At 40.5% G+C, this 20974-nt stretch overlaps 2 protein-coding genes across 2 annotated transcripts in view; one reads left to right on the top strand and one right to left on the bottom strand.

Moving 5' to 3' along the window:
* The first annotated feature begins 300 nt into the window (after window positions 1-300).
* On the top strand, window positions 301-4524 carry LOC117813878 (NACHT, LRR and PYD domains-containing protein 3-like). The gene is made up of 5 exons (XM_034684928.1): window positions 301-1750; window positions 1856-2023; window positions 2124-2291; window positions 3565-3611; window positions 3714-4524. The coding sequence occupies exons 1-5, from the start codon at window positions 708-710 to the stop codon at window positions 4256-4258; spliced, it is 1971 nt and encodes a 656-aa protein (XP_034540819.1). The 5' UTR covers window positions 301-707; the 3' UTR covers window positions 4259-4524.
* A 3979-nt stretch (window positions 4525-8503) lies between these two features.
* The window catches only part of LOC117814264 (pleckstrin homology domain-containing family A member 7-like), a 289372-nt gene continuing 276901 nt past the window's right edge, over window positions 8504-20974 (bottom strand). Inside the window, exons 24-28 of the mRNA XM_034685487.1 lie at window positions 16479-16649; window positions 14407-14540; window positions 12949-13082; window positions 12535-12576; window positions 8504-9030 (exon numbers count right to left, since the gene is read on the bottom strand). Coding sequence (XP_034541378.1) covers window positions 12569-12576; window positions 12949-13082; window positions 14407-14540; window positions 16479-16649 — 447 coding nt within the window. The 3' untranslated portion in view covers window positions 8504-9030; window positions 12535-12568. The remainder of the gene's footprint in view (window positions 9031-12534; window positions 12577-12948; window positions 13083-14406; window positions 14541-16478; window positions 16650-20974) is intronic.

A 20974-nucleotide genomic window follows, 5' to 3' on the forward strand; every position in this document is an offset into this window, starting at 1 on the left:
AGGCACAACATGGAAATCAGACACTTCTCAACAAGGTGTACACTGAGCTCTACATCACAGAGGGAGTCTGTGAAGGTGTTAATAACGAACATGAAGTGAGGCAAGTGGAGGCTGCAAACAGAAGACGAGCACTTGAAGATAAACCCATCAAATGTGAAGACATCTTCAAGCCCCTGCTCAGACAAGACCGACTCATCAGAACCGTGATGACTAAAGGCATTGCTGGCATTGGCAAAACCATCTCCGTGCAGAAGTTTAATCTGGAATGGGCTGAGGGAAGAGTGAACCAGGACATCCAACTCCTGATGAATCTTCCGTTCAGAGAGCTCAATCTGATGAAGGAGAAACGCCAAACACTGACGCAGCTTCTTCATCATTTTCTTGAAGAGGCAAAAGAAACAGGAATTTCCAATTTTGGCAAGTACGAGGTTGCGCTGATATTTGATGGCTTGGATGAGTGCTGACTACCCCTGGACTTTGACCGCAATGAGTCCTGCTTCAGTGACTCAGAACCAGCTTCAGTGGATGTTCTCCTGACGAACCTCATCAAGGGGAACCTGCTGCCCTCTGCACACATCTGGATCACCTCCAGGCCTGCAGCTGCAAATCGCATTCCCGTTGATCTTGTTGATCGTGTGACAGAGATACGAGGGTTCAACAACCCCCAGAAGGAAGAGTACTTCAGGAAGAAGATCTCTGATCAAAACATGGCCAGCAAAGTCATCTCACACGTCAAGACCATCAGGAGCCTCCACATCATGTGCCACATACCGGTCTTCAGCTGGATCTCTGCAACTGTTCTGCAGAGGATTTTAGAAGACAGTGAAAGACAGAAAGTGGAGGAAGGTGGGAGAAAAAGGGATATGCCTGAAACCCTGACACAGATGTACACTCATTTCCTTGTGCACAACTCAATGATCAAATCTGAGAAGTATTCAGGAAGACAAGGGGCAGCTGAGACAGAGTCTCAGGACAGAATGGACCAAGAGATGATCTTGAAGCTTGGAAAACTGGCCTTTGAGCACCTGATGAAAGGAAATATGATCTTCTATGAGAATGAACTGGAGGAGTACGACATCAACATTCATGATGCTGCAGTGTACTCAGGAGTGTTCACACAGATCTCAAAGAACGATTTTGGAGTTCATGTGGAGAGGGTCTATTGCTTTGTGCATCTCAGCATTCAGGAGTACTTTGCAGCAACGTATGTGTTCCACACATTCGTGTGCCTCAATCAGAACTTGCTGAAGCCACAAGACACAACGACAGACCAGGAGTCTCCCCGTGACGTGACCAGCCTTCTTCAGAGTGCAGTGGATAGAGCTTTGCAGAGCCACAACGGACACCTAGATCTGTTCCTTCGCTTCCTTCTTGGCCTCTCACAGACCTCCAATCAGACTCTGTTGAGGAGCATCCTGACCAAAATGGCGAGCAGCTCGCCAAGAAATGAGGAAATTGTCGAGTACATCAAGCAGAAGATTCGTCACAATCCTTCCCCAGACAGATGCATCAACCTCTTCCACTGCCTCAGTGAGCTGAATGACCAGTCCCTGTTAGAGGAGATCCAGCACTTCCTGAGCTCTGGTAGTTTGTCAGAGACCACGCTGTCACCTTCACAGTGGTCCGCTCTGGTCTTCATGTTGCTGACCTCAAAGGAGGAGCTGGATCAGTTTGACCTGAGGGAGTACTCACGATCAGAGGAAGGTCTTCTGTGGTTGTTACCGGTCATCAAAGAATCCAGAGTCGCCGTGTGAGTACAGAACAGAATCCACTATGCTCATGGAAATCATGACTTACTGTTTATGTTGAAACACATGCCTGCTTACATATCAATAATGTGTTTTTCATTTTGAAGGCTCAAAGAATGCAACCTGACAAACAGATGCTGCGAAGCACTTGGAGCAGTGATAACGAATTCATGTCTGAAAGAGCTGGACCTCAGTGACAACGATCTTCAAGACACTGGAGTGCAGCAGCTGTCCGCAGGACTGGCTAGTCAGACATGTCAACTGGAAAAACTGAGGTCTGGAAGCCCTCGACAGTTTATCAGTTTGTCTTTATCTATTTAAATGAGTATCGTTTCGTATCACACTTAATTGGCTTTTTTTTCTCATGTATTCAAGGTTGTCGTTCTGTGGAATCACAGAGGTTGGTTGTGACATTTTGGTTAAAGCTCTGAGGTCAAACCCTGCACACCTGAAGGAGCTGGATCTGAGTTACAACCATCCAGGGCAACTTGGGATTGAGCTCCTGTCCTGTTTGCAAAAGGAGATGAAACACCTCACTGTCAGGTAAAGCTTTGGGTTCCTTATAGTTAGGGTCAAGTCAGACCTGGACCAGCTCTTAGTTATTCTGCTATAGGCTTAGACTGCCTAGGGAACTTGCACACTGGGATCTTGTCTTTCCCTCTCTCTTCTGTCTCTTACTTTAACTCTCCCTGTCCCATTAAAGGGACTAACCATTCACCTTTCTGGAGTCCCTGAGCTCCCTTGTCCCGTAGGTTTGCTCTGGCCTGCTGCTGTGGGTGTTCCAGACTCCAGCTGCTACATCTGTGTTACAGGTGTCTGTCTAACATGAGTCTGGTCTTGCTGGAGGTTTCTACGGGGCACCATTTGTAAAGTCGTTCACACCGAAAATAACAGCAACATTTCTCCACATTTAGCTCCAAAAAGTCATAAAAATTTAGAGTGAATTTTCAAAAAGTCACTTTTTTTATGAAGCTTTTATTTTGGTATTTCCGCTAGGCGGCAGTGTGAATCTGCATATCAGCTAAATATTCATGATTGCAGAGCAACATTTAACATTTTGATTTAACATTTAACATATTATATATATTTAGCATTTATATTTATATTTAACATTTAGATTTATATTTAATATTTAGATTTACATTTAACATTTAGATTTATATTTAACATTTAGATTTATATTTAACATTTAGATTTATACTTAACATTTAGATTTATATTTAGCATTTAGATTTATATTTAATATTTAGATTTACATTTAACATTTAGATTTACATTTAACATTCAGATTTATATTTAACATTTAGATTTATATTTTGCATTTGGATTTAACATTTATTTTAACTTAATATATTTTTCACAACAAAATTAAATGTGAAGAAAATCACAAATATTCCTTTAAATGTGGTAAAGAAGTGACTTTTAAAAATTCACTCTACATTTTATGACACTTGCAGCTAAATGTGGAGAAATGCTGCTGTTATTTTCGGTGTGCACAACTTTACAAATGGCGCCCCACAGATTTCTGCCTGTTAAAGGAAGTTTGTCCTTGCCACTGTAACTTGCTAAATGCTGCAAAGTGCTCTGCTCATGGTGGATTAAGATGAGATCAGACTGAGTCCTGTCTGTAAGATGGGACTGGATCTGATCCGGTCTTGATGTTGGGTCTTTGTTAATAATAGAACATAGAGTACGGTTTAGACCTGCTTGGAAAGAGTCAGAGGATAACATTTGTTGTGATTTGGCGCTGTATATATAAAGGTTGATTGATTGATTGACTTTCACAGTTCATGTGTTCTTTGTGATATTATCCTAGCTTGAACAACAATGCAGAGTGCTACTTAAAATCGTTGCTGAAGAAATGTAAGCTTGTTTTTTATAAACATACAACTCAAACATAACACAGATAACCAGTGATCTCATTCAAATGTAGAAGTATCTTACATATTTCATGTGTTTCATCAGATGCCTGCCAGCTTACGATGGATGTAAACACCGCCCACTCCCACCTGTCTTTTTCTGAAGACAGGCAACAAATGACTCGACTGGAAACAGCACAGCCGTATCCTGACAGTCCTGAGCGATTCACAGACTGGGGACAAGTGCTCTGCAGAGAGGGTTTGTCTTCTCGCTGCTACTGGGAAGTAGAGTGGACCGGGGAATACACAAGTGTCGGAGTGGCGTATAAAGGAATCAGCAGAAAGGACAAAGGTAACGAGTCCGTCTTCGGCTGCAATAATCAGTCCTGGAATCTTCGCTACTGTTACGGGAAATACAACGCCTGGTACAACAAGGATGTTGTATCCATATCAGTCCCCAACCTTAACGCCAAAAGGGTTGGTGTGTTCTTGGACTGGTCCGCTGGCACTCTGTCCTTCTATGCGGTGTCATCAAACACAATGACTCACCTGCATACTTTTCGAGCTGAGTTCTCGGGGCCGTTGTATCCAGGCTTCAGGCTCGGAGCTGCAGATACCTCTCTTGTTCTTTGCCAGCCAAACTACCCGTAACGCGAGGGCCAAAATACTCTCAAACTCTTTGTGCATGTTCCTGAAGCATGTACAGAGCATACACCAAGGATGAGAAAAGCTTATTATGCTAACTCTATTGGGAAAATGAAGGCAAAATAGACATACTGTTAGCAACCATGCTTGATTTACCAATATACATCCTGTAAAATTACCGTCCTATCAAGAACTTGGGTAATAGTTTGGTGTCTCTTCTGTTCACAACATAACATATCGGTCTCAGCAGATGTGTGTCTAACATGAGTCTGGTCCTGCTGGAGGTTTCTGCCTGTTAAAGGAAGTTTGTCCTTGCTGCTGTTACTAGCTAAATACTACAAAGTGCTCTGCTCATGGTGGATTTAGATGAGTCTTACCCTGCCTTGGTATTCTGACTCTGTTCATAATTTAACATAGAGTGGTCTAGACCTGTTCTGTTTGTAAAAGCGTCTTGAGATAACGTTTGTTGTGATTTGGTGCTTTATAAATAAAGGTTGATTAAATGATTGAACATATCTGACTGGAAAAAAAACTCAACTCAACTTTATTTATAAAGCACTTTAAAACGACCACAGCAGGAACAAAGTGCTGTACATAAATAGACAAACAACGCAGGCATAAAAACAATTAAAACAGGATAATAAAACAATAAAAACAATTAAATAATAAATAAAAACAAGCCATAACACACTAAAACAGGAGCAGAGTCTCATGCAGGGTTGAAAGCCAAGGAATAAAAATGGGTTTTAAAGGTGACATATCATGCAAAATTGACTTTTTAATGGTCCTCTACCTGAAATATGTGTCCCTGTCTACAAACCCCCCGAGAATGAAAAAAATCCATTCTGCCCCTGTTCTGATTTCTCCACCTTTCTGTAAATGTGTGTGAAACGAGCCGTTTCAGACTTCAGGGTTTTTGTTACGTAACAACAATATCCGGTCTGTCACGGAGTCAGAGCTCGGAGCTTGTTCAGCCCATAGACTGTATAAAATAATACTGAATCCCTCCTCCGTTTTTCATTACCTGCACAAATGTGTGCTAACAAGGAGCTTAGGAGGGAGGCATGCTAGTTGTAGGCTGTCTTAATAAACACAAAGGTCGGTTTTACTCCCCACGTCTGCAGATTTGAAGATCTAGTGGATGATTTTTATTTGTCATGGATAAGTGCTAGCGCTAATTGGCATAGCCACATAGCTACATGTTCGTAGCTGTAGCTGTAGCTGTAGCTGTAGCTGTGTACCAAGACACACTTCGACATACTGACAAATAAAACAACAAGAAACACTAAATCTGTGACTAATCCTTCATAAAAGGTCCTGCTGCCTTTCTGGCAGAGGTCGGTTTTACTCCCCACATCTGCAGATTTGAAGATCTAGTGGATGATTTTTATCTATCATGGATAAGTGCTAGCGCTAGTTAGCATAGCCACATAGCTACATGTTCGTAGCTGTGTACCAAGACACACGTCTACATACTGATAAATAAAACAACAAGAAACACTAAATCTGTGACCAATCGTTCAGAAAGGTCCTGCTACAGGCGCCTTCTCCGTCAGGATCAGATTCAGAGGGTTGAAGTAACGCGATCTCTGAGCAGCCGTGTATATTCAGCCAACATGTAAACATTAGATCAACGTGCTGGAGAGCCGAGGCCACATCCACTTCCGGAGGGGGCGTGGTCAGAGGGAAAACAGACTGTTCTGAGGAGGAATGAAGAAGAGGACTTTTCAGGCAGACCAAAATCTGATTTCGAAGTGTTTTTTTGAGCATAAACTTTAAAGACATGTTTTGGGGACCTCTTAGACCAATATATATTGATGAAAAAAGCGTGATATGTCACCTTTAAGATGAGTTTTAAAAATGGACAGTGAGGAGGCTTGTCTAATGTGGAGGGGAATCTCATTCCATAATTTTGGAGCAGCAACAGAAAAAGCGCTATCCCCTCTCAGCTTCCGTTTTGCCCTCGGTACCTCCAGGAGCAGCAGATCAGCTGACCTGAGGCACCGAGCAGGAGGGTAGGGGTGAAGGAGCTCAGAGAGGTAAGGCGGGGCCAGACCATTTAAAGATTTAAATACAAATAACAGAATCTTAAAATGGACTCTGAAGTGCACAGGTAGCCAGTGGAGGGAGGCCAGGATCGGAGTAATGTGCTCCCTCTTACGTACTCCAGTTAAGAGGCGAACAGCTGCATTTTGCACCAACTGGAGAGGGAGGACTGACTGACTCCAATATAAAGTGCGTTACAGTAATCCAGCCGAGAAGTCTTAAAAAGCATGGATTACTGTCTCAAAGTGCTGCTGTGCAAGAAAAGGCTTCACCTTTGCCGGCTGCCTAAGCTGAAAGAAGCTGGACTTCACTACAGAGCTAATTTGACGATCCAATTTAAAATCACTGTCCATCTTAAAACCCAAGTTTGAGACTGTTGGCCTCAAATAATCTGCCAAAGGGCCCAAGTCAACAGGAGGTTCACATGGGCCACTGGGACCAAACACCATCACTTCTGTTTTCTTTTCATTGAAATTTAAAAAGTTAAAAGCCATCCAGGCTTTGATGTCCTCAAGACATGCCAGAAGTGGTGGTTCTCAAATGGGGTATGCATACGCCTAGGGGTAAGTGACAAATGTAAAAAAAAAATTAAAAAAGTTGCATCACAACAGTTATGAAAATAATCGGATTAAAAACAACTTTATCAACGTTTAATTTTTATTTCAATGCAACGTCAAATAGGGCTCAGCTCCGTGATGTCGTCATGGAGGAGTGGAAGAGGACTCCAGTGGGAACCTGTGAAGCTCTGGTGAACTCCATGCCCAAGAGGGTTCAGGCAGTGCTGGAAAATAATGGTGGCCACACAAAATATTGACACTTTGGGCCCAATTTGGACATTTTCACTTAGGGGTGTACTCACTTTTGTTGCCTGTTATTTAGACATTAAAGGTGACATATCATGCAAAATTGACTTTTTAATGGTTCTCTACCTGAAATATGTTTCCCTGGCATGTCTACAAACCCCCCGAGAATGAAAAAAATCCATTCTGCCCCTGTTCTGATTTCTCCACCTTTCTGTAAATGTGTGTGAAACGAGCCGTTTCACACTTCCGTGTTTTTGTTACGTCACAACGACATCCGGTCTGTCACGGAGTCAGAGCTCGGAGCTTGTTCAGCCCATAGACTGTATAAAATTCAACTCAACCCCTCCTCCGTTTTTCATTCCCTGCACACGTGTGCTAACAAGGAGCTTAGGAGGGAGGCATGCTAGTTGTAGGCTGTCTTAATAAACACAAAGGTCGGTTTTACTCCCCACGTCTGCAGATTTGAAGATCTAGTGGATGATTTTTATTTGTCATGGAAAAGTGCTAGCGCTAATTAGCATAGCCACATAGCTACATGTTCATAGCTGTAGCTGTAGCTGTGTACCAAGACACACGTCGACATACTGACAAATAAAACAACAAGAAACACTAAATCTGTTACAAATCCTTCAGAAAGGTCCTGCTGCCTTTCTGGTAGAGGTCGGTTTTACTCCCCACGTCTGCAGATTTGAAGATCGAGTAGATGATTTTTATTTGTCATGGATAAGTGCTAGCGCTAGTTAGCATAGCCACATAGCTACATGTTCGTAGCTGTGTACCAAGACACAAGTCGAGATACTGATAAATAAAACAACAAGAAACACTAAATCTGTGACCAATGGTTCAGAAAGGTCCTGCTGCAGGCGCCTCTCCATCAGGATCAGATTCTGGATCAGATTCAGAGGGTTGAAGTAACGTGATCTCTGAGCAGCCGTGTATATTCAGCCAACATGTAAACATTAGATCAACGTGCTGGACAGCCGAGGCACATCCACTTCCTGAGGGGGCGTGGTCAGAGAGAAAACAGACTGTTCTGAGGAGGACTGAAGAAGAGGGATTTTCAGGCAGATTAAAATCTGATTTCAAAGTGTGTTTTTGAGCATAAACTTTAAAGACATGTTTTGGGGACCTCTTAGACCAATATATATTGATGAAAAAAGCGTGATATGTCACCTTTAATGGTTGTGTGTTGACAGTAAATTTACACTGTTAAACAAGCTGTACACTGACTGCTTTACATTGTATCAAAGTGTCATTTCTTCAGTGTTGCCCCATGAAAAGATATAATTGAAAATGTGCAGAAATGCGAGGGGTGTACTCATTTTTGTGAGATACTGTAAGTGTGAGTAATGTATGTCTTTATTCTGCAAATAATGAAATGAAACAGACACAAAATATTTGAAAATGTTTTATCAAATATTTATTTCTTACAATGACTTCACTGTGTCCATGTTTTCATCATTCTTATTAAAGTGTAATATTTGAGTTGATTGACAGGACATGATCATTGAGTGGCAGAGTCAGGAAATGCACGGTAGAAATTGAAGAAACATGTCAAGCAAAAAAAGTGTAAATAATAAATAGAAGATTAACATCCAAACATTCCTACTTTGCACTTCTGCTTTGGCTTTTCATCTCATTTCTGTTAAAAACTCGTAAAAATGCAGAGCAGACGGCTAAAACAGTTACTGCAGTGTTAAAACAAACGATTCAGTTGTGTTATAAATTACTGTTGCTGAGTTTGCAGTGTGAGTGCAGAAGCAAGAAAACTTGATTCCATTAGGAAAGCATGAATCAAACATTACATTAAGTGTCTCGTTCTCAAAATAGTGATTTGTTAAAGGCGAGTCAGTGGGTTTGAAATCTGAGCGGATCCTTCCTCCTCTGTTTGGTCGATCCTGCGGGGTCAGTGCTCTGCAGCCGCTTTAGCTAAACAGAGGGAAACAAAGCAAAGACATCAGTGCTGTCAGGATATTACAGGTGCTAACACATCTGCAGTCTGCATCAAAGGGTTCAAAGGAAGGGAGACGTTTGAGGCAACCGGAGGAACTTTACCCTGGAACTACGTGCATTTCAACCAGGTCCCAGGGTCTAAATTTAGTTCAGGGGTAGATAATCTCCCCCCTAAAAAGCCCTGGGGCTTTTGGGGGCCAGAGCCTGCAATGCTGAATGTATCTGATTGGTAGATTAACCGCAGTGTTTTTATTCCGCCCGCCGTCCACAATAACATCACACACATCTGTGATTCACTTGATTTCTCTTTCTTTCATTAGTTTTTATTTGTTCTATCTTCTCTTGATTTAGCAGCTTGTAACAGTAGTCTTCTCTCAGCCCACCGTGAATGAAAAGTCTTTGCTACTCGCGCTTATCTCCTCTCACGTGTTGATTCATTCATTGCTTTTTCCATGTTTTTAACAGCAGGTGCAAAATTTTCACTTTTTTTCATGTTTTTCTAATTTTGGAGCACAATTTCAAATTTCAGGAACATTTATTTTTTGACAGGAACCAAGTCAACTTTTTTGTCAAATTGTTTTTTTTTTTTTAAATGTTTCAAATTATTGTTTTTTCAAAAAAAAAAATCCAACTTTTTTTTTTTCAAATTTTTTCTTGTCCAAATTTTTTTTTCAATTTTTTTTTTTCAATTTCAATTTTTTTTTCAAAAAAAAATTTGCAATACTTTTTTTCAAATTTTTCCAAAAACCATTCACAGTCATTGTTTTTTCCATCTGTGATTCACTTGATTTCTCTTTCTTTCATTAGTTTTTATTTGTTCTATCTTTATTTGTATGTGTGTGTACTTTTCAAAAGAAGAAGCTGTGATTCTCTTGATTTAGCAGCTTGTAACAGTAGTCTTCTCTCAGCCTGACAGTGAACACGTCTCTCCCGGTGTTCCGGTTTTAAAAGTGACCCTGTAAACTGGAGACCTTCAGCTGAACGTGTCAGTGTTTGTGGAGTTTACACAGCTGTTGAAACACAGAGGGAGTTTTAAGATTCAATATCCTCATCAGATATTTAATGATCGTCTAAAGACGTTTATGAGGGATGCATCCGGCTGAAAGTCTCCAGTTAACAGGGTCGCTGTTTAAACCAAAACACCAGCCGATCTCTGCCACGGCTTTTAGAGTTCAAAAGGATTTTAAAGCCGTGTTGAAACGTCTTTGCTGTCTCGCTTGGACTGCAGAGAAAGTTTGAGTCACATTTTTCTTGGGTTATTTTTTTGGGGCAGTTTTGTCTTTATTTGACAGAACAGCTGAAGAGAGAGAGAGAGAGCAAGACATACAGCTAAGGATTGGAATCAAACCTGCAGCCACTGCCTCTGTATGTGGAGGCACAAGCTTTAACTGCTGAGTTAAAGGTGCAGTGTGTAGAAATAGGAGTATTAGCGACATCTAGTGGTTTGATTCTAGAATGAACCCCTTCCAGCATCTAAGCCAGTGTTTTTCAACCTTTTTTTTGAGCCAAGGCACATTTCTTACATTAAAAAAATCCTGAGTCACACCACCAACCAAAAGTGTTACAAAATGACACATTTAGTCTCTCAATTTGTGAATCTATTTATCTAAGAGAGGGACTTTGGCTACTTCTTTAACTGTGTCAGGGCTTTTGCGGGTAGTATTAATGTCTCTGCCAAAGTGTGTGACTTTTTTGATTTGGCAACGTGTTCAGCTACTAAGTAGCTAGCTTTGAGAACTCTCTCAGACACAGATGTAGTTCTTTCTCATAAAAGTTGCTTTTTCCACCGCCCATATTACACTCTTCATCCAGGTTAGAATTTATCAAGGGCCCTGTTTGGAGTTTTCATTTTTCCTTTTTGAATATTTATCCATTGCCGTTGTGCGCCTACATCTTGTCACATACACCTCACGCGAGCTTCATTAATTCTGTTGTCTTAAATTAACAAGGTCATTAGTGTTCTTTATTGCCACCCAGTGGATGGGTAGAGTAGGTCAGTACGTGGATGAGTATTGAATTACTCTTCCAGTCACCACACTGCAGGCACAGACGCACTACATGGCAAATTATTTGCAGTATATGAAGTGAAATTGGAAATGTCCCACGGCACACCATTACGATCTGTCACGGCACAGTGGTTGAAAATCACTGATCTGAGCAAGACAGTCCAGCTGCAGACCTCCACTCTCAGCAGACCTCCACTCTCAGCTCTTAACAGCCTTGCTCCTCCATACATCACTGATCTCCTGTCATTTTATGTTCCAGCCCAACCACTGAGGTCCTCAAATGCTTCCCTTTGAAATGTTCCTCCTGTGTCTCACTCAAAGAGAGAGAGCTTTCTGTTTTTACGCCCCTAAGCTGTGGAACTCTTAAAACAGCGAGCTCTCTGAGTATTTTTAAAAGTAAACTTAAGACTTATCTTTTTAATCTAGCTTTTAATTTGGAGTAATTTATTTTTAGCCCTGGACTGCTTTATTATTTCAATTATTTTAATTATTATTTTAATCATTATTAATTTAATCATTGCTTTAACATTTATTGATCTTATTTAATTATTAAATAAATGATTTCAGAAATAAGGTGTGTGTTAAACATGTTAAACGCAGAGACAGAGCTCTGTTAGTGTTTATATGTATCAGAGTTAGTACAGTGAACATGTGTGCAGACACAAACAGCTGTTCAAGCCACCATCACAAACTGACGTCGCTACATGTGACGCTCTGGAGGAAAGGACGTCTCATTTCTCTAAATACAAATCTCCTCGTTTCCTCTCTCCTCTCCTCTCATTTCCTCGCATCTCTGGTGGGAGATACTAAGACTCAAGTGGAGGACGCAAAGATGGAATGTTAGAGCTTTGGGATTCACCCATTGTTCCCTCCGTGGTGTAACATGTTAAAAGACAGCAACGTTTTCTTCCTGTGTTTTTGAATTTGCTGGAGCTTCTTAACACAGAAGTGACCTGAAATTATTCTGTTCTATCAGAATAAACGGCGTGCTGGTGCCAAAAGTCAACGGTTATGCCTGATCTCTTCATAGGCCTTTTAATCCCTTCATGACAGACTCTTTTACCTGTTGGTTTTATTCAACAAAGTGTTATTACTGGAGTAATAAACATAATTTGCTCAATATATATCATGCATCCCTGTTTTTTTTTTTAATATTAAGGAAGCACACAACCTTCACCAAACACCACCTTTCACATTGAAGACCACCACACTTCAACAACGCAGCCCCTTACCAGAGCTTCACTGACACCCAAACAAAAGGAGCCAGGACTGAGCACAGACTTGTTTCTATGAAGACGGTTTCCAATCAGGGTGACTTTTACTTTTTCAGTTCCCACCTTTGTATTATGTCAAACTTTACAGAGTCTACAATCTGTGCACAGACCTGGCCCAAACTTCACAGTTTATAGAGACACACAGAAACACAACGACCACGATGAACAGCACACCCCACAGAGTGACACAGCAGATATACCTGGATCAGAAATGCTCACGGATTCTCCTGCCACTCACTCTCCTGCACACCAGGGACAGACAAGTCATGTCATGGCACTGTAATGTTTCCTGCCAAGCTTAGACCACTTCATCACAGCGGCATGAGAATGTGTTAAGAGACCAGCTTTGTTTAAAGACCACAGAGGGTTAGACACTCCTGAAAATCTGTGTAGAAGTATGAACAGAACTACTGCACCACCATGTGTCTTTGTGAGGAATAACTGGAGCACAGTTGAGTTTAAAGGCCATGTTCTGTTGGCTTATTTAAGGCTTACTTGCTTTAAATGAAGGTCAGGTGGGTTCAGCTCAGGACAGGGAGCTCAAATTCTGTGTGTGTGAATCTACAGAGAAGCTGGAGGGTTAATGATGCTAACATCAGGAACAGGAAACTGACCTGCGACCAGTTTGCTCTTGCGTGAGGCCTCAGACGCCAGAGCCTGGGACACGTTCATGATCCTCTCCTGCTGGTGCAGAGCCGAGTCCAGCTCACCGAAGTCGAGCGGTGCAGACGGCTGGATGTTCTGAACACTGTGGACACAAAACACCGGATTTTAAACCAGTGGATTCAGAGAAAACACTTGAGCTAGTCTTGAAGGAACAAACTTTTTTTTGTGATCATTTTGTGTTGTTTCTTTTTAATGACAGAGAATGAATTAGTAAATTAAAGAGGGGTGACACAGGGGAACACATTCGTACGTTCATTTGAAATAAAAATAAATCAAATAAAAATCAATAAATCAAATCAAATAAATTAATAATAAAAAAACAAACAAATACATATAATAAAATAAAATAAAACAAATCAATAAATCAAATAAAAATCAATAAATCAAATAAAATAAATTAATAATAAAAAAACTAACAAATACATATAATAAAATAAAATAAAACAAATCAATAAATAAAATAAAATAAACAAATACATACAATAAAATAAAAAAATTAAATAAATATATAAATAAATAAAATAAAATAAACAAATTAATAAAAAAAACAAACAATAAAATGAATAAATAAAGTAAACAAAAAATAGAATAAAATACAAATAAACAAATAATGAAATAAAAAACACTACATGCAATATATTAAAAAAAAAGGGGGGGGGGGGGTTATAGGATAGCTCATGCGTGTAGGTTTCACATTTTAAAAATTGAAAAACATATATACAAATTTAAAAAATCAATAAAAACACCATTAATAGTTTTTCAAGAAGAGGTGGATTTAAGAGAGAAGCAATAAAGAGATCTCAAGCCTTATGAATTACAGACAATGATCTTTCTCTAAGAGCGATATCTCTGAAGTAGTTAAACCAATTTAAAGATCAAGGTTGTAATATGTAAAATACAATTTTCCTTAAGGCCAATCTGGTTTCATCTCTGAGAGCAGAGTCATTGTAAAATAAAAGTAAGGATGGTTGTTTAAGAATTGGAAATTTTACAATATTTTTCAAGACCCTTGGCTACCTTAGAGCACAGATTAAATACCACAGGACTTTCACAAAAGAACCTTCTTTGATCCTAAAAGTTTGGCGTATGTAAGTTGGACATTTGAATCATTTTCACTGGGCTTTGAAATCTGTATTCTGGTCATTTGTTGACTTTAATATGAGTTGTTTGCATCTGATACAACAATGTATGCACTTCAACTAAGGCCTTGAATTCATCTTGTGATATGAAAAACCCTAGACAGCGGGCAGACATTTTTAACTCTGTTGTATATCAGTGCATACGTTTGTATAATGAAGCATAAAGACACTAAATATTGAACTCCATCCATCTGCTCTTTGCGTACTTATCCATCCTAAGAAAACATGTCAACACAAACAGAAGCAGCGATGCAACCTCAACACTACCTGGATTTGGTCAGCAGGTTCTTGATGCGCTCGGCCCGGCGGGAACGTTCCTCCAGCTCCTCTGGACTCAGAGGCTCCTCGGAGTCGGACTCTATGTAGCGCTCTGGGATGAAGACTTTCTGAGGTTTGGCCAGCTGCAGGTTGAACAGAGTCATAGTCAGCAGTGTTTTATTGTGTATTGAATACTGTGTGTAGTGTTCTGAAGTTTTTGAAGTGGTTCTATTCAAGTGGAGATAATATTAGGTCACTCTGCAGATTATTGGCAGATCAATTAACAGGCCTTGAACCTTTCAGCTAAAACAAACTTCTCATGTACGCACAAAGAAGATCACTTATGATGTTAAAGACTTTTTACAATAAATTAAAGACCCATCTATTTAGTCTCACTTTTATGTATGTATGTTTTCTTTTTTTAATTTCTAACTTCATATAATATATTACTTTATGTCGCTTTTATTTATTTATTTACTTATTTATATATTTTTTTATTTAGCTTAGACTTTTATATTTACCTTTTTTATTGTCTTAACTAGTCATGTTTTATTGTTTATTTACTTATTTCTGAACTATTATCTTTGTTGTTTATTTATATACATTTGTATACAATTGGTGTGTATTAGTCTCTACTTCTAAATCCATTTAAATCCACTTCTGATTTTCTTCAGTCGCTTTAAAGCACTTTGAAGTGCATTTGATTTGTATGAGAGGTGATCTATAAATGTTACAATGTTACAATGTCATTTATTAGACGCTTTTATCCAGAGTGACGTACATACGAGAACAAGAAAAACACAAGCAAAGATCTAGACAAGAGGAAATAAGATCAGTAAGAGTAACAAAGTGCTTCAAGTCAATTTGGGTGCAGGTACTGCCAAGCAGAGTAAAGGCAATGCACAAAAGTAAATAAGGAACATCTACAATGAAGCAACCAAACAATTTAAGACCTTCCATTGTCATCATCAACAATTAACATCACCACAATAATGACCAAAGTACCAAGTGCTGGGTCACTCCAGACCTGAACACAGATTCCCAGAGTAGAGCAGGACAGTGCGAGTCAACTGTAGCTGGAAGACATGATCTGCCACTGGGGACAACAGTGGAGAACAGTCTAGCTAAGTGCATAGTGCTTCTTAAAGAGCTGGGTCTTTAGCTGTCTTTTGAAAGTAGAGAGGGACTCTGCAGATCGAATGGAGTTGGACAATTCATTCCACCATTTAGGGGCAACAGAAGAGAAGAGTCCAGCTAGTGATTTTGATTTTGAGGCCTTGTGTGCTGGAAGCACTAAGCACCTTTCAGAGGCTGAGCGTAGCGGGCGAGAAGGGCAGTAGAACTGGATGAGGGGTTCCAGGTAAACTGGAGCAGTTTTGGTGAATGCTTTGTAAGTCATGATTAGAGTTTTGTATCTGATGCGAGCTGCAACTGGAAGCCAGTGTAGTGAAATGAGCAGGGGAGTGACATGAGCTGTCTTAGGCTGGTTGAAGACCAGATGTACTGCTGCTGCATTCTGGATCATTTGCAGAGGTTTAACTGTGCATGCAGGGAGGCCTGCCAGTAGAGAGTTGCAGTAGTCAATGCGTGACATTACAAGAGCCTGAACCAGGAGCTGTGTTGCGTGTTCTGTCAGGTAGGGTCTGATCCTCTTGATGTTATAAAGCTTGATTGATTGGTTGATTATGGGAAATAGAATCCCGACAGGGTGAGACAAGACCCCGATGTGAAGTGGAGTGTCTTGTCCAAACGTGTTTTCAGGAACATAAATTAAAAGAGTATTTTATGAGTTAGCCTGCTGATTTAGTTTGCTAACATGAACTAGTGTTTTAGCCACATTGTTGTGATGCTAACAGAAGCTAACAGTTTTACCTCACCTTACAGTCTATGGTGTCAACAAGCAGAGGCTAAATGTGCCGGATCTCATTACTGCGGATTGATTTGACATGACGTGTGATCAGTTTGCCTCTGGTGTTGCTCATGTTAGTGAAAGTTAATAACCGTAGTCAAGGGGTTTTGACCAATCAGAGTGTGTATGTGTTTGTGTGTGTGTGTGTGTGTGTGTGCGTGTGTGTGTCTACCTCTCGGCTGATATCCAGGTTGAATTCCAGAGGCTCCACGTCCACCTCTCGTATGTGCGCCTTCACTTTCACCCACTCGTCTGATTGGAACCTCCCTCTCTCTTTCACTTGACTCCGCCCTTCATCGCTCTGACCCTCTGCCACGGGTCGCTCCTCCTGCCAATCAAACACCTGGGGAGAGGAGGAGTCAGGGTTACACAGGTGGCCTGGTGACATTCAAGATATCAGTATATCATATTTCTAGATGTGATATAAATGGGGAATTGATTTGAAGCTATTAATGTTGCTGCAAATGAAACACATTTCTATGTCAACTAAATACCCTCACCCCTGTCTGATGTTCTACACTAAGTGGCTTCAGGTCAGATTTTTCTTGACATTTGTACAATTAGGTATCAAAAGTCAGTGCCTTGTTGTAGTTGTATGCAGTACTTGAGAAAATTTAGTACCTCATACAACCCTACTTCAAAAAAACAACCTGTCCCTTTAAGGATCACACACTGCAGGAGGTTTTTAAGAGCAGGATCTGTTAGTTGATTAATCAGTTATTCAACTGAGAATTAAAAGACGATGCATTCAAGAAGAACGTACTGATACTGAAAATGTGTTCCCTGTCTTTAATGATTAACCCTCCTGTTATGTTCGTTTCCCTGGAACAGCAATAATGCTCTTGGGTCAAACTTGACCCGGGGCATATTCAATTATCCAAAAGTGTCAGAACCCCCAAAAAAATATTTTTAATCAAATTTTTAACTCCATTACTAACCATTTAAATCAAGATTTAGTCCATTGGTGTTCTTTAATTCTCACAGATCATGACTCAATGAGGATAACTCTCTCGTTTTTCATTTAAATTAATGTTAAAGGTGACATATCATGCAAAATGGACTTTATAATGGTTCTCTACCTGAAATATGTGTCCCTGTCTACAAACCCCCCGAGAATGAAAAAAATCCATTCTGCCCCTGTTCTGATTTCTCCACCTTTCTGTAAATGTGTGTGAAACGAGCCGTTTCAGACTTCCGTGTTTTTGTTACGTAACAACAATATCCGGTCTGTCACGGAGTCAGAGCTCGGAGCTTGTTCAGCCCATAGACTGTATAAAATAATACTGAATCCCTCCTCCGTTTTTCATTACCTGCACAAATGTGTGCTAACAAGGAGCTTAGGAGGGAGGCATGCTAGTTGTAGGCTGTCTTAATAAACACAAAGGTCGGTTTGACTCCCCACGTCTGCAGATTTGAAGATCTAGTGGATGATTTTTACTTATCGTGGATAAGTGCTAGCGCTAGTTAGCATAGCTACATAGCTACATGTCGTAGCTGTGAACCAAGACACACGTCGACATACTGATAAATAAAACAACAAGAAACACTAAATCTGTGACCAATCCTTCAGAAAGGTCCTGCTGCCTTTCTGGTAGAGGTCGGTTTTACTCCCCACGTCTGCAGATTTGAAGATCTAGTGGATGATTTTTACTTATCGTGGATAAGTGCTAGCGCTAGTTAGCATAGCCACATAGCTACATGTTCGTAGCTGTGTACCAAGACACACGTCGACATACTGATAAATAAAACAACAAGAAACACCAAATCTGTGACCAATCCTTCAGAAAGGTCCTGCTACAGGCGCCTCTCCATCAGGGTCAGATTCTGGATCAGATTCAGAGGGTTGAAGTAACGTGATCTCTGAGCAGCCGTGTATATTCAGCCAACATGTAAACATTAGATCAACGTGCTGGACAGCCGAGGCACATCCACTTCCTGAGGGGGCGTGGTCAGAGAGAAAACAGACTGTTCTGAGGAGGACTGAAGAAGAGGGTTTTTCAGGCAGACCAAAATCTGATTTCAAAGTGTTTTTTTGAGCATAAACTTTAAAGACATGTTTTGGGGACCTCTTAGACCAATATATATTGATGAAAAAAGCGTGATATGTCACCTTTAAAACTTTTTTAAATGTACATTGGAAAGCACTAAATATAAATACAATAGTTTTACATGACATAGATTTTTGATTCTTTTTTTTTTTTTAATGAAGTGAAGTTGATAAATTAACACAAGACCCCTTCTGTCCTATTTTAGCTTATTTTAACTCACATTAAATGCAAATTTTAATGTAATTTTTAATATATTTCTAACTTTCCTTTTATTTTCTGTTTTATTATATGTCATTTGAATTGTGTTCTGTTATGCTTGTCTGAATGTCTCCAATGCTTTTAATGTTTTAATGTAAAGCACACTGAGTTGCCCTCGTGTAGGAAATGCGCTATACAAATAAAGCTGCCTTGCCTTGCCTTCTGTCACATGCTGCCCAGATTTTTATGCTGCATTTAGCTGGTTTCGAAGGCATATATTGCCTAAAATAGACTTTAAAAAGGGTCAATTTGACCCGCAACATAACAGGAAGGTTAAAAAAGCAATATGTTTTGGTTTTTTTTGGACAAAAACAAGAAGCATCTTTGGCCTGCTAAAAGATTAATTTAAAGAAAACAATCTGATGAGAAGAATTGCTCATTGTAGCCCTGATGTCTTAAAATCATCAAGGGTTAACATCACTGTATCGGACGTAGTATCTCTGACGCCACCCCTCTGTTTCTGAGGCCGATTGTCAGCGGGTGCCATATTGGAAATGCTGAACTCAACCTAACGTCGTCCGAGCTAGCGTGAAGTAAAGAGGCGGGCCTTTAGGTTCTTCGCTAACAGCTACAGGGTGCCCGCCTGTCAATCAAGTCAGGCACTCCCTTATTTGGGCAAAGCTTGTATGAGCTATTCAGACTACACTTGTTTTTTGAACCAGGCTGCAAACGTGTTTATTTCTGCTGTAAAGATCGTCTTCATTGAATTGATGTGTATGTGGTGTCCGGTGTTTCCGCAGCCAGCCCCTAGTGGGCACTCGATGAACTGCAGTTTTTAGCACTTCTGCATGAGCTTCCTTGGAGGTTGGCTTGGTTAATAGATGTACCAAAGAGCCCGTAAGGAACAGTGGAAGGACAGAGGAAGGAGTCCCAAATGTATCAGTAGATTTCCACTCTCCACATGTCTTGTATCTGTGTTTCTAGGAACTGTAATAACACTCAAAGCACAGCCTGCTCCTTCTACTCCCGCTCATTCTGCATCAACAAAGATAATCTGACCCCTCCTTCACTAGCTTGACATGATGTCTTTGTGTGAGGTGAGTGTGTGGTGAGAGGTACTTGTGAGTAATCATCCAAGGGAGCATCAAAGCCATGCATGCATCCTCTCCCCTCCAGCAGCTTCAGCAAGGTCTGATTTGTGGGTGTGTTCACATGCTCTGAGAAACACTGCATCCCATGCCTCGGTGTGCTCAGGAGAATCAGTGGCAGGAGAGAAAGGAAAGAGAAACCATGCAGAAACACACAGAATCAACCCCCCCCCAAAAAACCACCAAACACCACCAGATTAGGAAGAAGAGAGCCGAGATCGATCAGAAGCAAGAAACTCTTTATTGTCGAGTGCAAATCTCTACATGATAGAAAAGAAAAAGGGGAAAGAGTTGAGTGTTGCTTCTCAAATGACACAGAATTAGGTTGTGATTAGCAGTTCACTTCTCTAAGATCTCTACTATATTTCTACTCTTCAACCTCCTGGATCTATTTTCTCTTTGATCTGATATATTGTACGTAGCTCTGGAAGGGTAAAAGCAGTATGGCGAAAAGCTTTCAACATTAATACTCGTCTGAGAAACAAGGAGTGGACAGCCAGGCCGGGAACAAACACATCTCTGGTGTGGTGTCTTGCAAAAAATTCTCAAATACTGCGACTGCACTGACGCTGTCTCACGGCCAAATTCAACCGGATCCGTGTCAAGTCCGTCTCCGATTCGTCACGGCACCAGATCTGATAGGTTTCTATTCTAGTCAATGTGTTAACTTCCACTGGATCTACTCTGTTGCATTCCAGCAGTGCCCTCCGGATCAGATACACAAGACTTCTATTTTTGCGGGACGGCACGATGCGTTAATCTCAACAGAGCAGATGGGGCGGGACAGGAAGTCAGGCACAAAAACAAAATGAAAATACCTGGTTAATTTTCAGAATAAAACACTCTGGGCCTGATCTACATCAGCTTTACGTGTATAAAAACACGTGCAAACTTGACAGCGTGCAAAGCTGATGAACTAACCGGGTGCACCGAGGATTGTGACTGTCAAATGAGCAAAATAGCACCCGCAATCCATTTAGCCTGTTTGCCTTACATGCAGATTATCAGAAAGCCCAAAATACTGGGAAGAGGAGACGCAAAATTAATCATTGAGCACCCGCAATGTGATTTATCAAACCTGAAACCGATTGCGGTCAGTGTTTTTTTGCGTCTATATTTTTTTGTTTGCACGCGCAATTTAGTGCTCGTTATTTGGGATCTTAGTAGATTTGGCTCTCTGTGTTATCACCAGATCGTATTTCACTTAACTACAACAACAAACCGTCATGATGAGCGGAGCCAGACCTGGAGTCAACAGGTCAGAGGTTTTCAGA

This window comes from Notolabrus celidotus, chromosome 6, assembly GCF_009762535.1.
Source record: "Notolabrus celidotus isolate fNotCel1 chromosome 6, fNotCel1.pri, whole genome shotgun sequence".
NCBI classification, from domain to species: Eukaryota; Metazoa; Chordata; class Actinopteri; order Labriformes; family Labridae; genus Notolabrus; species Notolabrus celidotus.